Below are 25,867 nucleotides of genomic sequence, written 5' to 3'. Positions count from 1 at the left end.
CACAGCTTTATTCCCATTGAACTGAATTGCAGTTCCACATTTTTGGTATTAGCCTGGTTATAGTGGTCTGGTAGCGACCCTCCCTCCTTTCAGCGTTGAATGTTCAGCCATCATTTGTAAGCTTTAAAATGCAAAACAAGCACTCAGCATAGGCCTGTGTTACAAATTTATTTTGAAGTGATTCAGTTTGGAAGAATTTTTGTGTGGGATGTCTTTGACTTCATTAGCATTTGTGCACAGCTCAAGTGACAGGTCTCAAGCAAAGTCACACGATGTTGGTGTCAGCCCCCATAAAGGCTGACTTCATTTGCTTTCCACCGTAAAATATTCACTTCTGTCACCCAGCTTGAGAAGAAAAGTTTGTTTCCACGAGCAGCACAGCAGAACGGTTAATGTTTGGCATCTTTGTTCTGACATCATCTGTCCCTGCAGAGCGAGACAGGCTGGGGACTAATGATCGCAGATATCTTCCCCCAGAGACTGGAGTCAGGGCCAACAGGTGGAGGCTGCAGTGCCATGCAGCCGCTCACTAACTGTGCCCAGGCTGTCAGAGCTCCGTCACAAGAAAAATGATCCCCCCGCTCCGCCGCTTGATGCCCGAGCTCCTCGTCTTGTCCTCGTTCAGCCAGCAGCTGATTGATGGGATGTCCTGCGGTCATAGCTGGCCTTGTTCGCTTGCGAACGTGAGCGAGCAGCAGAGAGTGTTGTGTTACTGCAGGTCCTTTCGTGCCGGATAGGGTGTCGCTCAAGGTGTGCTCGCTCACTCCTCGCTGTCACGCTTCTCCTCCTTTTACTCTCATGTTGCCTCGGTGTTACACAGCCATGCCCTCAGCTGAACCAGCGTCAGCGCAGACGTCTCACAGCATTCAGTCCCTTCTCTGCTCGCAGGGAGCTTTTCTTTTGGGCTTTCTAAGCTAATATCGCTCACTGTAAAGACTCCACGCCTCAACTATTTTTGCCAGCAATGAAGAAAAATCAGGAACATGTCAATCAGTAGCGTACAGGCGGTGCCACTAATCCCACTCGCCAGCTGAATAATTCATAGTCAATTAGAGCTGAGAGGCAGAAGCTGTCTTTATGGCACAAGAGCATTTTCAATGATTCATTTCATGAGCTATGCAAGGGGTCTCTTAATTGTTGTTTACTGCTCACTACCCGACCACATGTTATTTTTATGCCATCGTGATTACTCCCGGCAGCGCTCAGAGTGCTTGGGAAATGAAGTCCATTAAGGGGTCCTGAGAGCCGTTTTCCTGTCAAGCGCCATGAAACGTTTCCAGGTTCAAACTTAACTGCAAGCGAGCTATAAATCTCGTCCAATCTCGAGTGTCAGGCTAAGAGACGCACGAAGGGATGCAGGTGGTGTGTTTTTTACGGCTCTGCAGTGCAGTAAAAATACCTGCAGTGTTGTACAAATATTCAGTTTTAATAGGATCCCAGAAGAACAGTTTGAATGGCTGAAAAAGTGAAATCACATTAAAAACCACAGGAGCACAGCTGACAGCTGACCAGTGCCGCAGACTGCAGGTTGATGGTGTCAGAGACGGAGCAGACTTGGCTTCCCTTTGAGCTGCACTGCGTTTTTTTTTTTTTTTTCCTGTTTGTTTGTTTGACTGTGGCAAAGAGAGAAAGTGAGAGGACTGAACGCCTGAGGTGACTGCTGACACAGTCTGACAAGCTGTAAAAGCACAGTCTGAATTCTTGTGTGACAGACGACTCCTTTGACTAAAATAGGCGGCTGGATCTGAGAATAGCTCCGCTGCCCTCCAGTGTTTTTCTGACACCTCGTACATGCACTCTGACACACCTGGTTATCAAAGCATCGTGTGCGTGCGTGCGTTCGTGCGTGCGTGCGTGCATGCGTGCGTGCGTGCGTGCGTGCGAGCGAGTGAGTATTAAACACGCACACACTCGTGTCAGACGCTCACACAAACATGTAAACCTCGCCTCTGGTCATTGTGCCCCCGGCCTGAAGGATGCTGCGAGGCGCTGCGCACAAACTCTGACATCAATGAGAAATTCAGAGCGAGTGCAGCGTCGCAGCATCGCACTGATGTCTGTTCTCTTGAATCCAACAAATTAAAGCTCACACTCTGCGTTTGCACTTCAGTGTCTCTGCATTGAACCTGCGAGGGAAACACTGGAGCTCATTTTGTAGTAGATTTAACTAAAATCTTAATATGCCTCCAGTGTGATGCCTTCATTTTTCTTCACATTCCACGCTAATAAATGAGCCGGGCCTCCATTAAATTTGTCTCTCACTTAAGGGACTGTTTTTCTTCTTCAGTAATTCCTGATAAGTGAAGTAAGACCCTGGAGAATTCTGGCAGCACCGTGTTTCCATGAGATGTCACTTGGCCGTGCAGTGCTTGCACCTTCTTTCCACTGAACTCACTCATCTGACAGTAATTCGGTTCAGGGGCTTTAAAGTAACGGCGACAACAAAGAGACTCTGTGTGTGTGTGTGTGTGTGTGTGTGTGTGTGTGTGTGTGTGTGTGTTTTTGTTAGAGAGGGCATACACACTTTGTTGTGGCCTCTGTGGTATTTCTAGTGACTGATTGCAGCTCTCATTACCACTTGTTGGTGTTCAGCTCTGTTGACACCTGTTAGATGTGACAGAGGTGAGTTTTAGCTTCTGTTAGGGTTGAATAGCCAGAGGCTTCTTGTGTGTGTGCGTGTGCGTGTGTGTGTGTGTGTGTGTTTACATACTCCTTGCAGTTTTGATTGTGTAACACACACACAGTATAAATCGTTTTCTTCCTCTTTCTCTTCTGCTATCGACTCCGCAGTAATTCTAAGCCTCTGTTTGCATTTCATTACGGGCTCCTAAGAGTCTCTTATTAAGGCGCAGACTTCCACAGCTGACCACGCAAGCTGTGCAAGTGAAGATTTAGTAATGTCACTCGAGGCTGGCAAATGTTGAAACTGTCGGGAAGTCACATTTTATTAATTGTGTTTACACCAGAATTTGACTGTCAGTGTGTGTTTTTAGCCTTCTGATTTAGCTATTAGACCACATCGAACGCTCTGCCAGGCTGGGTGTGGTAGCAGCGCTGACAATGACTTGCAGTAATAGCTGTTGCATTTAGATTATGTAAACATGCTGTGACTTTAGTGAACCCAGATGGTTCAAATGAAACCACATTCATTTAATAAAAAACAGACACGTAACACTACTCTTACTGGGAAGAAGCCAGAGCTGTTTTCCACCTTCTTTTCTCGTTTCCACGATTAACAAAATGATTTTTAATAACAACAAGGTTAATATTTGTAATGAGTTTAATTCACTGCTTGTATTTGGTGTCCAGCGCCGAGCAGGAGCTGAGCATGTTTTTAAAAGGTGTTGATTTAATTTCTACTTTGTCAACAAGTTTCACTGCAGTTTGATGTCAGATCTGTCGTTGTTGTTGGCTGTGACTTCTCTCCTCTGTGGCTGTTAGCCTCACCTTGGCCGCCACAATCCAGCCCGCCGCTGACCGTGCACATGAAACACTTAACTCACACAGCAAGTGAAATATGCGCCACGGGTCTCTGAACAGCACTGAAGAGCCCACTTTATGCAGAAGGGGGGATTTCTGCATGTACATTGAGGGTTGCAGATTGTGGCGGTCAGGCGTTCTTTGCAGGCGGCTGACCTGCAGGTCTTTGTTCCTTCCTGGGTTGTTGAAGTTCCACACATGGCTTCAGGTAAACAGGAGTTTTGGCTCAATAACTGCAGGGAGGAATAAAAACTCTGCAGGACACCAGCCCTCGATGATCCCTGATTTATCATCCAGTGTGTTCGAATGTGAAATTAACTTGTGTGTTAATCTCTAAATGAGCTTCTCTCTGGAATTTCCCCTGCACATGAAAACACTTCTTTTTTTTTTTTTTGCACCCCCCCCCCCCCCCCCCCCCCAACAGCCCGACCGTTTGGTGGAAGGAATCCTGCCACAACACACCGCTGAGGTCTCCACCTGCGGTTCGGGGAGATGAAGTCTTAAGAAACAACCACTCTCTGTCCCTCCTTGGCCTGGCGCCTCCACCTGGCAGCAGCGACTTGGCTGCGAAGCACATGGTGGTCACTACAGCCACCACGGAGGTGCACTGACACCCTCACCGCTCACCTCTGTCAAGTCTGCCCGGCAACAACAGCTACAACAATGAGCTCTCACACTCGATCAGGTAAGATGAAGAAAAGCATGTTGTTCTTCACTTTCTGCGTGTGCCGATGCTTTGACACAGAAAATCCTGCTGCTATCGGAATGAAAAGTGTTTGTCAGTAGGAGTTATCATTAGGATTATGTGTGTGCTAAATGTGCGTGAAGTAAGTGTTTACATTCATTCGTTTGTGATGACAATTATCCCAACAACAAAGCACTTTCATACGTCTTACTTAAGCGTGCAGAGTTTGTTTAGTGTTTGGTTTATATGGTGAAATGCGCTGATGAAGAGTTTCATTCTGGATGCTTTTGAGAACCAGAACAAGGCCGCTTTTAAACGAACATCTGATCCTATTTTAACATGTGATACGTTAATGCTGGACAGCAAAGTAAAACTCTGCTTCTGGCGACGTTCTTCTTGGATGAGTTGGTGGTTTGGTTACACCTTGGTGAACAAACAAACTTGCTGTTTTGATTGTGCGTTTTCCACAGGGCTTCAATCTTGTGAAGATTTGGTGATTTAACATGGTTGATGTGACAGTTGGTAAAACCACTAAGTCCAGCGTGTTGCATTGTTTAAACAGCAATTACACAGCGGTGTCTGGGAGAGGGCAACTGTTTATCCAAGTGTGTTTTTTGTGGTTGGTTTAATTGATTTGCACTCGCGTTCGTACGAGGAAAACAATGCTGTCTGGAAGACAAATTGATGCAGTAAAGTATTACTGCAGGTATGAAATCCAGTTATTTACTGAGGTTCTGAAGTGGGTGTAAAGCTGTTACTTTCAGCTAAATGTCAGTTTAATTTTCCAACGCTGCTGAATTAGTATTTTAATTTGCAGGGTGTCTTTTGCACCAAGCAAACTTTGCAGCGTTCACTTGACCTCAGCTCTCCGCAGTCAGCATGCACACCGAGACGTGGACACATTGCACACGGATTCTGTAGCCACGCAGTCATGAGTCAGGCGACGGAAGTGAGGCAGCAGCGCGTCCTCGCTGATATGGAAGCGGTTTGGTTTGCGAAGTGTGATGTGGAGCAAAGCAGAGCTGTTTGTTTGTGGAAAGTGTCACGACTAAATTTAGCAGCTGAGAAACTTGTTCTAGCACCTGTGAGAGAGAGAAAACAGTGGAAAAGGAGCAGCGTGGTGCAAGTGACTGTTTTGTTGTTGTTGCAGTAACACAGACGACCAACCTTTACCAGATCGATGGGGCATGTTGCACGTCCTTTTTTTCGGCTTTGTTTGTGCGCACGCCTTCATTGTGCCTATGAAAGCAGCAGCAGTTCAGTTAAGTACACTGTTTTTACCTTCAGCATAGATTGGCTTCATCGGGAAGCTGGAAAAAGTCATTTTTTATGTTTCGCCCTTGGCTGCATACTATATGTCACTGATGTAGTTACGGTTCAACGTCAATCTCAGCGCCTTCATGATTCTTTCAGATGAAGTGTGTGTGGCTTCCCGGGCATCTCCAGGTCATGTGGGAGTGAAGCTGCTGATTGGTCTGTGCAGTGTTGATGGACTTATGGAAGGCAGCGATGCACAAATTCAAGTTTAAAATCCTTTATTTCATTTCATTTTTTGAAATCCCTCTTCAGACTGATGGACACAGAAGCACAGTGACGGATGAACAGTGGCGCCAGATTCTGTTTTGGAAGCATTTCATAACATGAAGATTAGTCCATAGAAAATGTTCCTGTCTGTTAAGGAACTCCCCGCATGCATGACACTCATAAGGTTGCTTTCTGGTGATGAATTACTTTTCACAGTGAGTGTCTCTTTGCATGCTCAAAAATGGATTCCCTGGTGTGCTTGACGTCAACCAATGGGGGCTTCCCATGTGGTCTGCTCAATAAAAGAAAAAACCCTTTTCTTAAATCACAACCATGGTGCAGATCTGGCTTTTCCCCTTCGTCAGCTGCAGACCAAAGTGGACAAAAGGCCAATTGTGTCCTCCTTTACCCATCATGCTTTGGCTCTCTTGGTCGTGCTCGATGCGATGACGTCACAGCCATTGTTCAGTTGTTGTGGTGCTGTTGGTCCTGTGTGGCACAATGTGGGTTGCTGGCATCGCCGTCTCTTCTCTTGAACTGTGGGTAGAGACGTGGTGTCGTCCCAGCCAGAATGGTTCGTGTTGGAGAGGATGTTTCAGGCCGTTCAGATAGCTGCGATTTTTTTTTCTTCTTCTTCCTTTTATTTAAATACGTCAGGTTACGTAAGTGGAGCCATGGAGCGGGGCTTTATTTCCCTTTTTATTTTCCTCCTGTTCACATCATTTCCACGCTCTGTCTACTCTCAGTTCTCACAAACGTTTTCCTGTATTTGAGAGTTACTAAAATAACTTCACGGTGCAGGTTTATAATTTTACTGTTGTCAGTGTTGAGGTGTGCTTGTCAACCTCCTGGTTATTTCACAGCCATCATCTGACTTGCTTGTGCTTCCGAGGCCAGAAATGTACCTGGAGCGATGGAAAAATGGTCCCAACCTGAATCCACCGTTGTTGTCAGTGTGAGTGCGGCACATGTTTCATCTCATTTGGACTGTTTCAATGAAGACGGAGCCGTTTTCAATCACTCGCACTGTGTCAGTTAACGGATAAATATAATCCCACTTTTGGAAAAGAGATTTCTCATGATTCATAGCGAAGCCAAGTTTTCCATACGGAGCTGTAGCACCAAATATTAGGTGAGGGGCCGCTCTGTTGAAATTTTGCATTAAGCCAAAACATTTTGACTGCCAGACTTTTCAGCACCTCGAGGAGCTCTGAAATTAAGAATGAAGCTTTCAGTCCTCACTTTCACCTCCTGTTAGCAGTCCATTTTCCCCTTGTCGCCCTCCTGTCTGTGCAGCATTGCTAAGCCCTTTTCCATATATGACAGATCATCATTTCCCATTCTCAAACCACCATTTCAGAGCACTGAAGGGCCCTTTGTCTGACTTAAACTTGGGTGGCAAAGGCTGGCATGTTGACATGCTACTTGGCATTTTGGAACAGGGTTTATGGCCTTGGAGCCAGAGCTAGAACACACACACAGACAAACTCTCTCATCCCAACAAGACCCACCCCTCCGCTTTCCAGCGGCAGTAATCGGTGGCAGGTCCTGGCTGAGGGGGATCTTGCGTCAATAAATCGTCATGCAGAGCGACTCCCCTGCCTGGAACACAAACAGAGAGAGGGGCCGTCTGCTGCTGGAGGCCTTGTACAGCTTGTTAAAACCCTCTGAGGCCTGTACAGCCTGACCAAAAAGAAAGCTCATGCTGGGTTTAGTAGATGTTGGTATTGTTTACTGGTCTACGTTGGTGTTTTACTTCTTGGAGTGATCCCAACCACTTCATGCTGCCCTTTCCATGATGATATAGTTGTTGCTGGGTGATAGTTGTGCTTTAAGTAAGTTAAGTTTGTTTAGTTTAGCATCTTTCACAGAGCAGGAGTGCTTCAGAAGAGTAAAAATGGTTAAAAATTAGACTGAAAACAGTAACAACAGACCTTAAAAAACACATAAAATGACAAAGTCCAGTTTTAAAACATGAAGCTGCTTTTCAAAGGCTGCAGATAGTCAAAGGAAGAGTGTTCCAGGGTGTCTGAGCCGCTTCAGCTGACCTGCTGGTGAAATAAGGATGGAGCAGGTCAGAGATGTGTGCAGGTGCCTGACCATGTGGGGCTCTGTATGTGGAAATGAACCCTGAACCTGTCAGAAAGCCACTTCAAAGACATTAAGATAAGCTGCAGCCTGGAGAGAATCTGCCATTTATTCTTGCCTACTTGTGTGTTTGCAGAGTGAGAATACACACTTTTCCCATGTGGATATAACCACAGATAGATGAATGTCTCTTTGGACTTACTTGCTGCACAGATGTGCCGTTACCGTTCCATCCTGTGAATACATTTCGTTAACATTTGCATGTGCGCTTTCATCCATCTCGCCATCCTAAGATTAATTCACACCCTTCACCATCATGCGTGCGACTGAAAGAGCAGCGTCTGCAGCAGTCAGGGTGTGGACGAGAGGAAACGCAGTACCTTAACTTCCAGGTTTTTAGATTAGCGGGTCGGTATGTGGGGAGTTGCAGTTGTCTTGCTGTCAGTCGCTGCAGCGGTGCAGTGTGGAGGCACAGGGAGGGGGCAGCTGCCAGGAGTTGCTTTTTAAAATAAACACAAGAATCGCACCTCCTCACTTTTCTGAGTCTCATTCAGTCCGCTGATCCACGGCAGATGGTTGTGAATTATTCATGTCAAATTTTTGGGACGAGCACGGCCATGTGTAGATTTTATCCCAGAGATTATTCAGTACCAGAGACGAGAGGAGCAGTGATTGAGAGGGCTGACAGCACAGTAAGTGCTTTTCAAGAGATGGTGGAGCGTAAACATCTGATGCCAGATAACACTGTTGTTGTTTTCTCTCCATTGTGACTGGCGGAGCGCTGCGGCGTCTTTACGCAGGATTAAAGCTCCTTCTTTTACAGCTGTGACAGTAACGGTTTTTTTCATCATCGATTTTGTGGCCATGAAAACAGAATGCAGTGATTTGCAAATGAGCTGTGTTTACCTACAGAGGTCTTACCAAGTGTCCCCGAGCCCGTGTAGTAACATCCTTCATCCAATCATGTGTTCACAAAGTGGTGAACCTCGCTCCATCCTCGCTGTGATCAGCTGAGCCTTTCCAGGATGCTCCTTTCATACCCATGATCCTCTCACCTGTTACCAATCAACCTGTTTACCTGTTGTGTTTTTGGAGCGTTCCACATCTTTCCCAGTCTGCTGTTGCTCCAGTCCCGACTGGTTTGAAACGTGTTGCTGCATCAGATTCAGAATCAGCACCTATTTACAAAAATCAATGAAGTTGATGAGGTCAGACATTAAATCTATTGTCTTTGTGCTGTTTTCAGTTGAGTATTTGTCCAAAAGGATTCACAGATGATCACATTCGGTTCGGTTTATGTTCTACACAGCGTCCCAGCTTTTTTTTTTAGCATTTAGCTATCAGTGCTTTGAGGATGTTAAACGCTACAGTGCCGATCCACAGATGCAGGCGTGTCATTTCTAAGCTTTTCTGGTGACACTTCTTCCTGTCAGATATGAAGTAAATGTTTTGGACTCTCGCATTCGGGTTCAGGTTTTTCCTTTAAAGCGCGTATTAGAGGGACCCGAGCTCGCGGAAAGTAAAAGTGTGTATTGAGTAACCAAATTTAAGCCGAAGCTTTAGATTTAGAGGTAATCAGAGTCAGCTGCCGTATAGTTTAGCCTCCTGCTTCTGCAATAGGACTGTTTTTTAATTCTGTCGTTGCCCTTCCTTCTCTTCTGTCACTCTAATTTCCTATCTGTCTTTTTTTCTCTCTCTGTCTCTCAGTTTTAATCAGTGACTGTAATAAGGACTCGCAGTGGGAGCTATCAAAAGCCTGCAGTGGTGGATTAGAAGAGAGTGGCTAGTGTCTGGGCCAGGCCACTAGAAAGTGAAGCATAATCTTCAAAAAGGGAGCTTAACCCCTGCTGACCCACGCGGATCATTCCTCATTTACAGGGGCCATCGTCACAGGGAAAAGGCTCCGGGTGTTAATTGATATGTTTTAGTCTGAGCGGTTGGAAAGTTGTCTAAAGATGACTAAAGTCAACCAAAGCAAGCAGCAAAAAGAAGTTGAGCTCGTTCAGAGGAAGTTATTTGAGAAGTGTTTGGGGAGCGTGAGGCTGCTCACTGATGCTTTCAGTCGCCGCTCATAGTCACCACTGCTATCTAACGATTGTCCAAAGAGCCAGAGGGACACAATGGCAGTCCCTCCTATCTGCGTTTGATGCATTCGAGGGCTGCAGAAATGTAATTGTTCTCATTTATCCTTGGCTCTGCAAAAAATTTCCCTCAATGGAAAGATGGATGGGAGTGACAGTTGAACCAGGCTAAACAGAAGCCTTTTTAAGAGAACAATGGAAGCTGCTGTGGAGAAATAAGATTACCGCCTCATTATTGTCTTCCTCTCCACAGTTTTCCAGAATTTGCCATTCAAGTAATCTCATTGCCAGATGAAACAAGTGTGCAATTTAGCCTTTGGAAGAATTTATTAAGCATTCAAAGCTTCGCTTCTGCCGGAAGAGAAGCTTAGAATTGTTCTTTCAAATAAACAAAGATCCACCAATCTTCCTTTTGTTCTTTCACTATAAAGTATTCAATCATTTTATGGTTGCTTTGGTGGCTAAATTAGGCAATACGGAGTTGGATTTTCACATTTCTTTTTTTTTCCTTTACCTTTTTCCATGTTTGCTCTGGCTGACTTTCAGCAGGCACGTCAGTGAAGTGAGTTGCCTTGAAGCTTTAACACGCCACATGTGCTTCTGCTCTGCAGGAAAGACATGCAGTCACAACTCAGCGAGTTTAATAGCCATGACGAAAGTATGATTGTAACTTAATACACCCTGAGACAAGCATTCGTTTGTTTTTGAGCTGACACCGTACACAGATACAGCAGCTATTGGTGGCTGACAGTTCGACACAGCCCAGATGTCCAGTGTGCAGTAAATATGGAGATTAAGAACATGCAAGACCTTGAAGATTAACCCGTAAGGATCCACATCTGCTACTAAGCTCAGAGTCTGAGTGAAACGCACTGTCTACCAGTCCTCTGTGCAGCAAACAACGCTGGTGTCGTAGGATGCAGAATCCCTGCATTGCTGTATTTCCCATCTGGCTTTGAGGTGCAGTCCGCTGTATGGGTTCAACAGGGGACAGCGGAGAAGAGGGAGGCGGGTCAGGTGGGTCTCTGAGGATGTAATCCTCCTGCTTCTATGAACAAAACAAAATCAAAAGTTCCCAGCAGTTACACAATCCCTGTTAGGAAGGGCTCAGTGCACCCTGGGTCTCCCAGGGCAGAATGAACTTTTCCAGGCACTAATCTCAGGATAAGCTCTGAAACAGAGGCCTTCAAACTCCACTGTGTGCTGCGCTGTACTAAAAATGCATGAAATGCCCCATGGAGCTGTTGTGTTCGCTACAGCTGGCGTTCGCTGCAGATTTCTACTCACGGTGCTAATGTGCTGATTTAAAGATTCAGGTCCTGCCCTTCAGGAAAGCTGTTCAAAAACAGAAAAAATGGCATCTTGCACCTTTTAATACCCTCAGAAACCGTTCTACGCCTTTCAGACTGACTGAGTTACATGGGTTTATAATCAATTACAGTCACTCACCACACCCTCCTCCACACCACCAGAGACCGCAGTACACAGCCCAACCTAACCAAGCCGAAAAACACTCTCTTCTCCGCTCAAGCCTGGTTTTACGCACGTCGGGTACTGCTGGGATTTCATGAACAAGCGTTTCTAATAAGGATGGTAATTTAATGTCACCTAAGGTTAAACCAAATTTGACTGACTACCCGACTCGTGTAGAAGAGTGAGAGCAGAAGGAGCGACGCAAAGATAAAGAAAGAACGAGTCAACTGAGTGCAGAGAGAACTGAAACTTTTCTTCATCTTACGTAACGTAAAGTCTGTCGTTTGGATGCAAAGTCTGTAGAAACACACATGCAGACTCCAGTCTTTGAACTGTGGGAACAAGAGATTAACATGTAAGTGAATCAATCAGCTGCAGCTTGAAGCACATCCAGTGGATCAATGAACGAGTGTCTCCTATATTAAATTAAAGTTTACACAAGGAAATGTGTTTTAGACGTGCAACAGTAGCTCATGCAGACTTCTGTTTCTTCTTCGCTGTCTGCAGTCAGATAATCTCATTGAATCTATAACACAGAATATTATTGACTGTTGTTTGTTTGCTGTCGATATCATAAATTAGAACTGTTGGCTGCAGAGTAAACCATTAAAAAAAAAAAAAAAAAACTCATTTTCATGGGGTGAAATGGGTGTTTTTGACAGCAGGCACGCTGGTTCGCAACAGTCACAACAAACAGATGATCGAACCGGGATCCATTAAAAGATAGATCGACGCTGATCTGGATCCAGCAGGTCCCTGTTTGAATGCTGTTACTCAGCCACAGCGGTCAGTCCTGGTTAGGCGTCAGCACTTTAAGCTCAAAGTGGCATCCTAATCCTCAGGCACGTTCTGCTGTTACCTGGATGGTCATTTGCGACATTAGGTGACATAATCTCATCTATGGTTATCTCACTGAGACCTCCTCTTCATCTCTTCTTCCTGTCAGGAAGCACCAGCAGGCAGCAGCAGGGTGCTGTGGACTGGCTCCACCATGCTAATGACTCTGCTTTAGAAAGGCTCCCTCTGCTCTGGGCCCACCCAAAAGATCGTGATTGGCCCTGAACCTGACCCCCCCCCATCTGCTTGGTTCTATCACTAAGCAATGCCGCAAACCAATCCAACATGGAACCGTCTTGGACATTAACTTTAATGGACAGCACTACACCACCAGGTCTCCAAGTAACTGTTGAAATTCAGTCTGTAGCGAGAGACTAGTCCTAATATGCCCCAAGCTGCGTACGACTAGTTTGCCTGAGGTAGAGGAAGAGGATTTTAAACCAGGAGTTTTCTGGGTTTGTAACTCTGATTCATCTGGGGAAATCAGGGTTGTTAAAGTGGACGTATTATGTTCCTCACTCAGAGGCTTCGACTCAGCGAGGCTTTTGAACTCCTCCTGCTCCGCTGGAGCTGCTCAGCTGCCAACGGTAGACTCCTGTGGTTGTACTTGGCAGCTCGCATGTGTGAATGTGTGTAATTTGAAGGCCTTTTTTTGAAAACGCTATCCTGCTCGGTAAACAGTCCTTAAATGAATAACGGTTAAGATCCCCTCTCATCGACTCTCTGTGTTATAGCATTAAGAAAACAGCAGCCGTCCGCAGGTTTTGACGCATTTCTTTGTGTCTTTTCAGTCCTGGTTGGGTGTTTCTCCTGTTTTCGTGATTTTGTTTTTCTTTGCACATGTGTCTCACCTCCAGTGTAATAAACATGAAAAAAACCCTTCATTCAGCTGCAGCATTAGCGCAGCGTTAGCAGTGACCTACAGTATACTGAGCCCCAATGTTTTGGCTAAACACGTTTGGTATTTTGGGTGTGCAAAATGTCAAGTCTGTGTCTCGGGTGTATTTAGCCTCTGAGAGTGAACTACAAAGACCTCTGAACTTTTTCACAGTCAAGTTAATAAGAAATTCCTCAGACACACGAGGAGATAGGCTCATCTATAGCATTTTATATCTGTTCTTGAGACCCTGTTCAGAGAGAGAGGGAGAGGAAGACGGAGCAGAGAAAACACAGGAGGATAAAAGCTCCAGTGGAGTTTGGTCTGAGGTCGGTAAATTTCAGAGCCGGAGATAAAACCGCTCTGCTCCCTTTGGCCTTGGCGGTTCCTTGAAATTAAATTAAAATGAATTAAGATGTCCAGTTTTCTCATTGTTAGTTGGCCACTATTTGACATTAAAAAGACTAATTTGAAGTGTTATCGGCTGCAGCTAATTAAGTTTAATTCCATAAGTTACCCTAAGGACAACGAATGAAACTCATGGATTATGCAGGAGAGTGTTTTTGGTTCTTAGGCTCAAACAAATGTTTCCTTAGTGAAAGAAATAATACTAATACAAAAGCCAGCAGTCTTCCTGTGGTTCACAGAGACCAGCACAGTGGTGAATGTTTCTTCAGGAAACAAACTGGTTCTGTGACCTCATCTTCAGACAAGTTGTAAGCAGCTGGAGAAGTGGCTGGTGATCACTCACCAGCCAAAAAGCAGTGATAGTCCATGGAGTGGCTGCTAAAATGTGAACCCTCGCTCGCCCGTGGGCCGGCGGACACAGGTTACTTTTGCAGCCCGGCTGGGGAATAATGAACAGTGCTTCTCTTCAGTCTCCCTGCTCAACCTTTTAAACACATCGCATTCATATTTTAGTCGTGTCAACTTCTGCTTCTCCGGGGCTGGGAGCTGTGAAGCAGCTCATGTAGCCCGTCTGTGAATCCAGTGTTAGCACAGGCAGCTACAGTATATCGCAGTCAGCAGCACCGTTTACAGTTTGTCAGTCATTTGTTATAAGCCTCAACACTGTCGGATGTGACTTGCTGATGAATTGTCACAATTACCGGAAGTGGGCGGCATATACTCCAGTCACTGATGGATATAAAGCTACTTTTGAACTTGTTTTGAACAACATATTTATCATAAACTCATAAGAATATGAAATAGAACACATTATTGTCCGGTATGGCTACACACCTTAAGAAGGTGTTAGCGCACCGCCGATCCCTGCAGCCTACGTGCAGGATTTGCGGTGGTGCACCCAGGAACCCCGCTGTAGAAATCCATGCAAGATCACCGAGTTCAGCAGCACTCATCATCAGTCAAATTGCATGAAACCAAGGTTTGTCGTCCTCCCACATTTGTAATTTAGCAGACTTCTCTTTCAGCCATTTGCATAACATAGCAAGCTCATTACTTCAGCCTTCAGGAGCAGCAGCCTATTAGATAAATGAAACACAGAGGGTATGCTGCGGATTTGCTGTTGGCTAGATAAATGAGCTGGTGTGAGCATGCTAGTTGAGTCAAAATATTGCTCACTGTGACCTGTGGTTTTGGAAGCTCATCACCAAAGTTAAATGTCAGAAAGGTTTGCATCTCGATGGCTTTGCTCTTTCTCTCTGTCAGCGTGTTGCTTTGGTGTTGCTGCTGTAGTGTTGGAGCTTGCTGTTGGCCAGCAGTGGGGAGGTCGTGCAGACGGAGTGAAACTGGGCATTGCTGAAATAAAGGTTTGGTGAGATGGTATGTTTAGATTTTAGTTAGCGTCCACTCTTCTCTCGCTGTTGTCACTCCTTCTGCACCTCGCTGGAATCTCAGCGATGGTTATCTCATGCTGAACTATCTGTTTGCTTCACTATCTGTTACTGTCACGCTGACTCTGATTTTGTCTTTTGTGTCAGCGTCTATCAGGCTCACTGTCATTATCACACGATTGCACTGGGAGCTGATGCTCTAATGAGCATCCGTGCAATGGCAAGCCACACAGCAAGCGTTTCATGGAATCGCAGTGGAAGATGCTGACACATCGTGTAATACACGCAAACGCCGGCCTTTCCGTGGGAAGGATTATTTGACCTGACAGAGATGCACCTTCAAAGGGGTGCGTGGACCGAACAATCAGATAGTACGCAGCAAACACGCAGGGTGCAGAGAGCAACACTTGGACGCTGGAGGTTGCCAGCGCCTTTTATTGGTGGTTATCTAATCACTCAATTGTATGTCTGCTCATTTCAAGATAAATGTGCTGGATTTCTCTCGTCTCATGCACTCAGACTTTTTGCTTGTGCTTAAGAGATTTCACCCCAAAACCTTTTATTGATTCTGCAGCACTGATGGCACTGTTGAAACTCACCAGCCACAGTATCTTGTCAACATCTTAGGACTCTTTTTTAAACACCTTTATAATCTGCGTTACAGTTATCAAACTGTTGGTGTGAATATAAAAAAACATGTTTGCCTCATATCCCCTCAGCTCTTTCATCTCCAGTTTTTCTTTCACCGTATCAGACTTAAATAAAAAGCCTTTATAATATAAAGAGAGAGTTCAACCAAATTAGTTCCAAATCAGCACGATATTGCGACGTCGTGAAGGTTTAGTCATCATAACACTGCATGGCAAATGGGTCCTACCAAGTTGCATGCATCATTTTGTTGCACTGTCATGGATACTGGGCATGAGGCCAAACCCAAGCTAAAACAGACCAGCGGCATATCTGTTCAACACAAAAGCTCCGTTTGAGAGGCGTTTGTGTGCAACATGTTAAAATTCAACATAAACTGACTCGATGTTCTGCACTTTCACACTCTGCATTGTAAACCAGGGTATCTTGATGAAGATGATGCCGAAGGAGCCGAGCTTGCTCAGAAGTCAGCACCAAAAAAGGAATGTCAGACTCTACAGGTGGAAGGTAATGCAGCGTGAAGATTCTGAGCGACTGCACAGAGAAAAAGGAAGGATGGTTATGTTTTTGATCTATTTATAGACACTATTAATAGACACGAATTGTCCATCCCCTCAAGTGTTTTCCTCTCTCCCAAAGTTATTCACACATTCATTTTGAGAACAGAGGGCACTTTGTTGCGAGCACGGAGCTAGAGGGGCCCCTATCCCCCTTTTGTCTACAACAGACACACAGCCTCATGTCAAAACACAAGTAAACAAACCGCATCGGAGTACACGCTCAGCGGAGACAGTTACTACTGTGGACATGGTTACGGTTTTCCAGCAAAGAAGCCATTTAAGTGCATTATACTTGCATTCTACCTGATCTTAATTTCATGCTTCAGATGAGAATAATCAGGGCTCCTGAGGGGTTTTGACCGCTGCTGCCCTGCATGACAGCGAACCTGGACCTGGACTTGTGCTTTAAGCTCCTCATGTGTCATCCTCGGTCTGCTCACTGATGTTATGATCTCTGTGTTACGTCCACAGAGGATCAAGGCAGCCTGTTACATTACTCAATGAAGTAAAGACCTGTATTAAGGCTGACAGTGATCTAAAAGCAGTCCATGATTGCACTGCCTGAATGACGTAATCACCCAGACCTTACTGACCTCTGTAATGTCACTTAATGTGCCGTTAATACACAGTGTTGTTGCTGTTTTTGATGGATTTACTGTTAACATGGCAGAGAGTCCTAATATTTACATTTAATGCTATTTAGTCATACATAAATTGGCCATAAAAATGCATTTTTTAATGTTTAGAAGCATATTAGAATAAAATATCTCAACAAAGATTGGGTTGACGGGCGTGTCATGGTCCCCAGAGAACGAATCCCACCGACTTTGGTGATCTCGTGTTTTATGTGTGAAACCAAGTTGTGAAATTAAGTTTTGTTGCACTCTGTGGAAACCAAGTGGCTCCTTAGGTCGTCTGCTTCAGCTTAATGTTGAAAAGCGCTGCTTTTTGTCATGTGGATGAGTTTCTCACTGAGGTTGCTGTGTTTCACGTGGCTCACTCACTGGTGCTTTGTTCACGGGCAGCGGAAAGCGCTGCACGGACTGGGGTTTGAACCTGCGGTCTCTGAGCTCCCAGATGAGCCTGTGGAACCAATCTGCTAATATTCTGGCCAGAGAAAGAGCAAGCCTCTATCTCCACTGGCAAAGGTCAGGCTGAACGTAGGCCCCCGTTATTGAAGGCCCTTTTGTCAACATGACCACAATAAACAAGCGAGCCTTTCTCAGCTCTGCTCTAGTGTGCTTATCCTGCATGAAAACAAGCGTGACTATTTTAATTGTAATTAGAGGGAGAAATTGGTGTAGGGACTGAGCCAATCATAGAAAGTGAATGTGTGTGTGTGTGTGTGTGTGTGTGTGTGTGTGTGTGTGTGTGTGTGTGTGTGTGTGTGTGTGGCTCAGTGCATGTCTGTTTGTCTATGATGATATACTCCTCGTATACTTGTCCAGGGCAAGCACAATCACAGGCCCTTTCATGTCTCCCATTTATGTGAATAGTGAGGCTGTCGTGATTGACAGTTCATGAAATGGCGCTTTAAAATGTACCAGTCAAAGGCCGTAATTGTAGCGTGTTTAGTCATACTGTGAATACATTAGTTAGTGTGAGAGCGTTCCAGAGAGGTTCATTCTACCTTTATTCAGTCACTGCTTCATTAGTGTGACTCACATCCTGACATTTCATTGCCTGTGTGTCATCTTACTGTCGTCTCAGCCACTTAAAATCTGCAGCGAGCTCAGCTGCTCAGTCAGGCTTTCAGCTGTGTTCTCACCAGTGCTTCATCAGGCCACTATGAAAAGTTTATGAAACAGTGGACACGACCAGATCGCTGCAGGAATAAAACTGTGTTTTTTCCTCCCGAAGTTACGCTGTTAAGTGGGCTGTCTGATTGGTAAAATGACACATTGATAGAGACGGGCAGCAGCATTGAATAATCCTGTTTGTCCTTGAATGGATTTAGATTTTTACGTCTCATCAAGTGCACAGCGGCTAACTAAGCATTGTCATGTATAAGCTAACAACAAGACCAAGTGTCAGCCTTATAGGCACAGAGATGCTTTGAGCTACATGCTAACATCAGTGTGGTGTTATCCAGTTAGCATGTTAGCATGCGAACATTTGCTACAAACACAAAGCGCAGCTCAGGCTGATGGAAATGTCTTAAGTTCTGTAAATATTTGGTCATAAATAAAAATATTAAACAGTTTGAATTTTCCACCTGACGATGACACCAAACAAGAAGTTAACAGATAACCAAGTTATTTCAATACAGCCTGATGACCAGATACCAATCTATCATTGATACAGATATAAATATATAGTGATACAGATAAAAATGTATAGATATATATAAATAAAATTTGTTCCACTGCTATGAGTTACACTTAGCAAATCACGTTATAGGTGTGAAACAATAATATGATCATATTTGAAAGGTCAGTAAATGATAATATTGGATCCCCTCACAGCCCAGAATACCAAACCATGTATATTCTTAGCAGCCAGTAATCAAAATACTCCATGATGTAAAATTTTATTCATACTGCTCCACCCTATAATGACTATGCCGTGAAGACACTGAAATCCTACAGTTTGTTTGCGAGGGATGATATGTTCTACCCCGCACCACAGACAAAGCCTGATCTCACCCGACCCCACCCCCTCCCCCACATCTCTACATTTGCTTCAGTCAAACGATTTATGTCTAATTACCGGTTATAAGCTCTGCACTTCCTCTGACAGGCTCCATATTAGAAACCAAATCTTATAATTAACCCATCCTCTCACATGAAAGTAATGGCAGTGCTCTGCCTTGTCAGAGACCCTTGTTGATTGTTCTGTCATCTCAGCCCAGCCTTCCCCACCACTGCTTTTCCAAATATCCCAGCAGTTCAAGGAAAGATGAGCTGGCTAATGGACTACTTACTAGTGGAGAGCAGTGAAGAGATTGACCTTGAAGGCTTTTCTGTAGTTAAGTTGTCTGAACGGAGAAAGCATCCACCAAATTGGGCAGTAAGAGATCGAGTGTGATCTGAATGTCCTTGGATGTACGACTGAATTCCTTTGCTATGAATAATTTAAGTCTGAGTTATAATTTCAAATGAATTACACATTTAGATCTTGAATCTTTTACTGAGTAGTTAAACTATACACAAAGGTGGCAGGGAGACAAAAATTATGATGCATAGGACCCTCACATAGTCTATCTAGTGACTGTATAAAACCAGAATCAGCCTGTGGTGGACTACAGTCCTTCAAATATAGATGTTTCTGCAGAGGAGCTACACTCTGTTAAACCCAGCAGCGCTGAAGATTTATACAATCAGCACAGTTTCAAGGTGGACACCCAAGATTAGTGTCACCAATTCAGTATCTGACCAAATGTGAAATATGACCACAGTCTGAACTTCTGTTCCTGAGTTATGGTGTTGAATAATGACCAGAAAAGTGTGTCTGTAGAACATTTTGATGTCACGGTGAAGCTGACCTTTGACCTTTTGGCTATAAAATGTCACTGCTTCATCATTTTATCTTGTGAGACATTTCCGAGATGTTTGAGTTATGGCCCGAAAGGCGTCGTGTGAGCTCACAGTGACCTTTGACCGCCAAGTTTGAATCATTTCATCCTTGAGTCCAGGTGGACGTTTGACCCTGAAGGTGTTCCTGAGATATCTGGTTCACGAGAACGGGGGTAGACGAACACAACCACAGCTGTCACCAGCTTAGAGGCCTTAAAAACTACATTCAAACAAAACCCTCAAATATCAGTTTGACAAAAAATGTAAAATGTTTATCTTGTTGCCATAGATACAGGTAAAAAAAGCCTTGAAATTCATGACGTAAACATCACTCAATTGCTTGCGTTTACAGACAGCATTGCTTCTGTTTGCTCGTCCATATGTGACAAATATTGTCTTTCAATTCACATTTTTGGCTTTGGCGTTTTTTTTTTGCTTCATTCAGTTCGTTCCAGTCGACAGAAGTGACAGACAGCCCGGCCTGTTAGAGGAGCACTATGTTTTTTTATGAGGTGATCTCGAGTTTTAAACAACACTTGTGTGAAACTTGGCTGTCCTTCAGATTGCTACCACCGCTGACTGATCTCGGCGAGTTTGGGGAGTGGATTAGTGTTGCTGAAGGAGCTTGTTGACATCAGATGGCATGGGAACTATGAATCCACACACAAGGCTCAACGAAGGAGCTCAAGCAAACCTGCAGCGGGCACGTAGAGAGGGGGAAAAACAAATAAACTAAACCCAAAGCAAGTATCCCCACAGTTGGCATGTTCCCATAGACATTTGGTGGAGAGAGGGTGGATACAGGAACATTCTGGTTATCAGAAAAGGACTTATTGGTGTTTTCTCTCAGTCTTTGATAATGGTCAAAAAAAATTTAACACGTCGGGATGTGAGTGGAGTTGTTATGAGATATTAGATCATTTTTAAGCCCAATGAATTGACCATAAAATGTGTTTTGTGTATCAAATGACAGTACAAAGAACAGTGCACTTATTTCTTAAAGGTACAGTGTGCGGGATTTAGAGCCATCTAGTGGTGAGGTTGCAGATTGCTACGAACTGGCCTCACCCTCCCCTATGGTTTCTGCAAAAAACACCAAAGAGGCCCTGAAAAGTGCAACATGGTGGACTCTGAAGCGACCCTGCTCCCTCTGTAGATATGAAGAAGTCATTCTAAGGCAACGAAAACACAAGTATTCTTACTGTCGGGCGATTACACACCAATGAAAACATAATTAGAAGTGTATTAAATTTCTCCCATATTCTGCCTGTAGATTCCACTAAATCCTTCAAACTGGGTCTTTAATATGATTCTAAATATTTGGACCAGTTGTGGTCAGTCTGCATGATAACAGCACTGCTAAAGAGGAAAATTTACAAATGATGCCCCGCCTGCCTTGTTTCACTGACAAAAAGTTATTTGTGTGTCATGACGTGCCGTTCAGGTGTAATGTGACATGGAGTGCTTGTGCAAACAGGACACTTAGTAATGGAAACATACCGCATAAATCACAGAACCCACTATGATGGATAATAATAATAATAATCACAATGACAGCGCAATCCACTCAGCATCAGATTGCTCGGTAATCCCACAGTAAACTCTCGCTAAAACCTGAGTGAGTCAGTATTATTGCAGATAATCCCCTGGTCTGGTTTATGTGACGTGCTGGTGAACGCAGCCCTAAACCACACACACACACACACACACACACACACACACACACACACACTACTCTTCCTCCAAACTGATTGCATTTCAGCTATTGTCTCAGTTTCAGCAGCCACAGAGATCACAGGGCGAAGCAGATGGCTGCTGTGTATAATGTCACTAAGAGACTGTTTTAGCTTAATGATGCAGTGCTGGCTGACTGTCATCAGCTAAATGTATGGCCCAGTGTTTGCTCGTGCTAAAGGACGTCAGGTCACATTGTTTCATGGTGTAGAAATATTAGTCTAGAACATGAAGATTTTCACCAAGAGTCAGTTCTATAACAGTTATTTTGAGCCGTGTTAGCTGCACGGCTTTAGGGACTGCAGTGTCAGTCTGTTGCTCTGTCGGTTGGTTCGTCTGGCCAGAAGACTGAAATAGATCAACAACTATCAGATGGATTTTTGTGAGATTTTGCAAAGACACTCAGGATGCACAGAGGATGAATCCTAATGGACCTTGGTGGCCCTCTGACCTTTCCTTTAGTGCCACCAGATGTGGCTTATGACCAAAGACCTGTCAAACTGATGACATTTCCATCAGCCTCAGCTGCTCTTCTTGCTAATTAGCAAATTCTAGCATGCTAACATGCTAAACTAACATGGCCTAAATACTCTAATACCTGCTTAACATCTCACATCTAATTTGTTATACTGACATTAGCATTTAGCTGAAAGCACAGCCACACAGTGCTGCTAGCATGGCTGTAGATGCTCACTTTTTATATAACAAAAGATGGACATGCACTGTCAACCGTAACCCGACCCTGGTCTGCTTTACTTTATTTATTTCCAGTGGCAGCTTGCAGAGAGAGAGAAAAAACAAACCACGCTGTAAAGTCTTCAACATGTGGATGAGTTTCAGGTCTTTTCTGTTTATTTTAAAAGCAATGTGCCATAAGTCAGTAATGGATTTCTCTCCTGCTGCCTACAGAAATCATTTCTACAGGACCTCACTGTATGGTGTGTGAATGGTTTTCTGAATGTGTTTCAAGAAGTTTGTTGCCTTCTTTGAACTTTCATTAAAAGCAGTGTGTACCCAATATGACCTGTATCAGATGATTGCTGTACCATGCAGCACTCACTGACCCAGTTACAGTTGTAAGAAGCTAAACTTGGACCTCCTTTGCTAATGGACTTAACAGATATTGTAGATTTCTAGGGAAACATGCACCAGGGATTCGATAGAGATGTGAATGTCTTTTGGGTGAGTCCCTACACTGAAACTATCACACATTTGCAAAAGAGGATCATTTTGTTAGATGAGCTCTGAAGTCCAGTCCAGAATTCGTCTGTTAAGATGTCGCAGAAGTTCCCTGACTTTTAAGCACTTTGCTCCAAATATCTCCAACTTTTAAAACCTCTCAGCTCCACTGAAGTGGCATTTGCCAACATACACATAAACACAGAGCAGGATCACAGGAGAGCCAAATACTTGAACTGAGGTTACCGTGCTCATCCTTGCTTGCTTTTTAAACAAGCAAAGAAACCCCACCCTCCCCGCTAAACCTCTGCTAGCACCCAAGTCCGGGAGCTTTGCCAAAAGCAGCCTAACGCTAAACATTCACAGCACTGGGGAAGAGAAAGCAAACTCTGGGAAGGTACAGGATTGACGTCAGAGAGAGCCACATGTAAGAAATTCCTTCCTAATTACTGGGAATGCACTGGCTTATTGTATAAAAAACGCTCTGGTTCATATTCATCTTTTAAAAGGCGGGTCTTTGTTTTAAAGTCTGTGCTACCTTTCAGTGTATTAATTCACGTGGTCTTTCCCCCTCCCTGCCGTTCCAGTTTCTTCCTCCTCCTCCTCCTCCTCCTCCTCTGCTTCCTTCCTTCCTCTTCCAGTCCAACTTACAGCTTTGCGGGAGAAGATTTAAAATTGCCAACTGACACCTACGCCCACTTCTGCAGGATTTATTTCTTGTGGTGCAGTAAGGCTGATGTGTTTGGATTATTTCTGCTGACCAGCTGGTCTCCATGCTGCACCTGTTATTCCTCCTTCCAGGAATGTACGAGCACTTCCTGACTGGTACACAGAGCCTTGTTTTCACAACAGTTTTCAACTGCTCTCAACTAATTAGGCTTACTCTTTATTGCTGTTGCTCGCCTTTCCCTTAAACAATATTTTGGTGACACATATAATTAATGGGTAATATCTTTAGCTTTTTTAAGACCCTCTGTCTGGAATGTTTTTTCATCGAAATGGCTCTGTGGGAGCATCTCCTTTATTTAGTGTGAGCTGTTTTCTGTTGATAGAGGATCTTAGGATTGTGCGTAAATAAAAAAGGGGCAAGTTTTCTCTTTTATCAGGTATTATTTATGTCCGATGAAATAAACCTCTGTTGAGTTTAGAAAAACGATAAAAGTTAAATTTCTACATTTTACACCTGCTTCTTCTCCCTTGTTGAAAAAAATCCATAATCTATGAACATAGAAATATTGTTCATTTCATAAGTTTCTCCCTTGCTTCACTGAAAAGTCTGTTCATATTTCATACACACTCCAGGTTTCTAGTTTCCACACATAGTAGACAATGATTCACCTCCAAACGGGTTGTGATGTCACAGATCCTTCTTGTGTGTACAGGTGTTTAACTGAGATTTGATGTGAGCACACACAGACTTTCGCCCTGCAGCAGATGAATGTGAGAGCAGCCCTCAGGTGTCAAACTCTGCACAGACATCCTCCTGCACAGTCAAGCTCAAACATCCAGTTGAAGTCGCAAGAAAGCAAAGGTACAGACAGCATAGAGCTGAAACAGTTAACGTTAATTTGTTTGGTTTCATCACACACCTGTGGAGAATAAGAGTTGTTTTACCCCTGAGATGGTAGTTAGGATGCTTTGATACATCTGCATGTGCTGGGCTGATGTGACATATGATTTTAAAAACTGAATGAAATTAACATGGACCTTTGTGTACAAACGCAACTCTTAAAATTGGACCGCACTGCGTGTATAAAAGTCTTTATGTTAAGTCTCGCTTTCCCTAAAATCCCAAATCTTATGAAGACCGTTCAACCCTGGCTCCTAGAAATTACATTTCTATACTCCTAATGTGCAGAGCCAAGCAAGCAAAGCTAAAAATGGAACAGGGTCACTCGAAAATCAATTCTTTGAAGGTCTTTAGAGATATGGTGCCTTAGTGGAAGGGAAAAGCACATTGGCTGAGATGAGCGGAGAGCGAGTTAATTTAGGAGAAAGGAGAGTGATGGTGAGGTGTGATGGGGTTTCACACACACAGGAAGTATTTGTGCTGAAAATGGAGACCGGAGGGAACTTTGGGATTTGTGGAGGCTCCCGTATCAAGCGGAGGAATGCCTTTGAAGCGTTTTCTTCCTCCCGCTGGATGCATTTTATTAGTGGGGGACAGCTAGTGATCGGACACATTCTGGCATATGTGAAGACAGATGTTGGAAACCGAACAGGGTTGGCAGACAGGGAGGAGGCCGTCAGCTGCTGAGCTATAGAGATGTTAGCAGCCCTCTTTGCTCAGACAGGCCCTTTGCTTCAGCACCACTTAGAATCATCTGTGACTGAGAAAAACCCTGATGCTCGGCTGCGGTTGGCGTAGAGCTTTCCCCACACATACATTTTAACCGAACCACTGACAGCAAATGTCTCTTTCCATGATAGAAGCAAGTTTTTTTTTAAGGTAGCTCAAACACTGGCTTCCTTCAACACTGGGCGGTTTGTCAGTTGTAGAGGTGTTTTTTTTATTTCCAATAAACGAACCATCAAGAACATTTTTTGTTCCGTGTTAGCATTCGATGTATTTTTCTTTTGGATTAGTTTTTGTAGGCGCTGTCTCATTGTACCTGTAAAAATGGAGGTATCCCTTTAACAAACGGGCTGATCATCATGTCTCATCTTTATTAACACAGTGCTGCATCCAACCAGATGAGTCCACACCCTGCCAGTGCAGGATTTCCAGTGTGAGTGGCAGCCTCGATGCTGCTTCTGTTTATTCTGTCACAACACACTATTCTTGGCAGATGTGAAGCGTGGCGCTCCACCCCTGACCCCCAAACACAACCCTGCAGTCCTGCCAGCAGCGCCTGAGGCTGTAGGACGCTGGGACGCCCCCCTCTGGTCCATCACTCTCACTGTATTCATGTCATTTCTATCTTCTCTGTTTGCTCCACTCGACAGCATGTTTCAATTATTATGATGCCTCCTGACTCTCTTCCTTTTTCCGTCAAATGTATCTTATCTTAGGATCACAGCCAGTCGGCAGTTATTGGAAAAGTGTTTGCTTTTCCTCAAGGAGAAATATTGATTCGTACAACATAACAGTTTCTTTATTGCAACTGCTTTATTGCCAGATGGACCACACTGTTAGATGGATTTGTTGGTGCACTTGTTTAGTTGACCATGTCCTCTTGCAGTGTCTGGAGTCAGTGTGTGGGCGTGTAAGCCAGCTTGTGTTTTTAGCAGGGTTGGGTTCCATTTGCTTTCACTCTCCCTCAAATTCAAACTTATCTCAAGGACTTTTTTAAGAAATCCACCTCAATTTAAACTGATTGTCCTCAACCACTCTCCTGCTAACGAGTTCTTGTCAATGGCACATAAAGCATTGAGTTTGAGAGATGTTTG

General features: G+C 44.3%; 1 protein-coding gene across 3 annotated transcripts in view; it reads left to right on the top strand.

Annotated features, from left to right (window-relative positions):
• Positions 1-25,867, top strand: part of hdac4 (histone deacetylase 4) — a 119,835-nt gene that overhangs the window by 9,890 nt on the left and 84,078 nt on the right. For all 3 annotated transcript variants that reach the window (XM_076746757.1, XM_076746758.1, XM_076746756.1), the window contains one exon: positions 3,905-4,165. In XM_076746757.1, coding sequence (XP_076602872.1) covers positions 4,144-4,165 — 22 coding nt within the window. In that variant the 5' untranslated portion in view covers positions 3,905-4,143. The remainder of the gene's footprint in view (positions 1-3,904; positions 4,166-25,867) is intronic.

The sequence above is a fragment of the Chaetodon auriga genome, chromosome 13, assembly GCF_051107435.1.
Source record: "Chaetodon auriga isolate fChaAug3 chromosome 13, fChaAug3.hap1, whole genome shotgun sequence".
In the NCBI taxonomy this organism is placed as follows: Eukaryota; Metazoa; Chordata; class Actinopteri; order Chaetodontiformes; family Chaetodontidae; genus Chaetodon; species Chaetodon auriga.
This window is presented reverse-complemented; position numbering and strand designations above follow the sequence as displayed.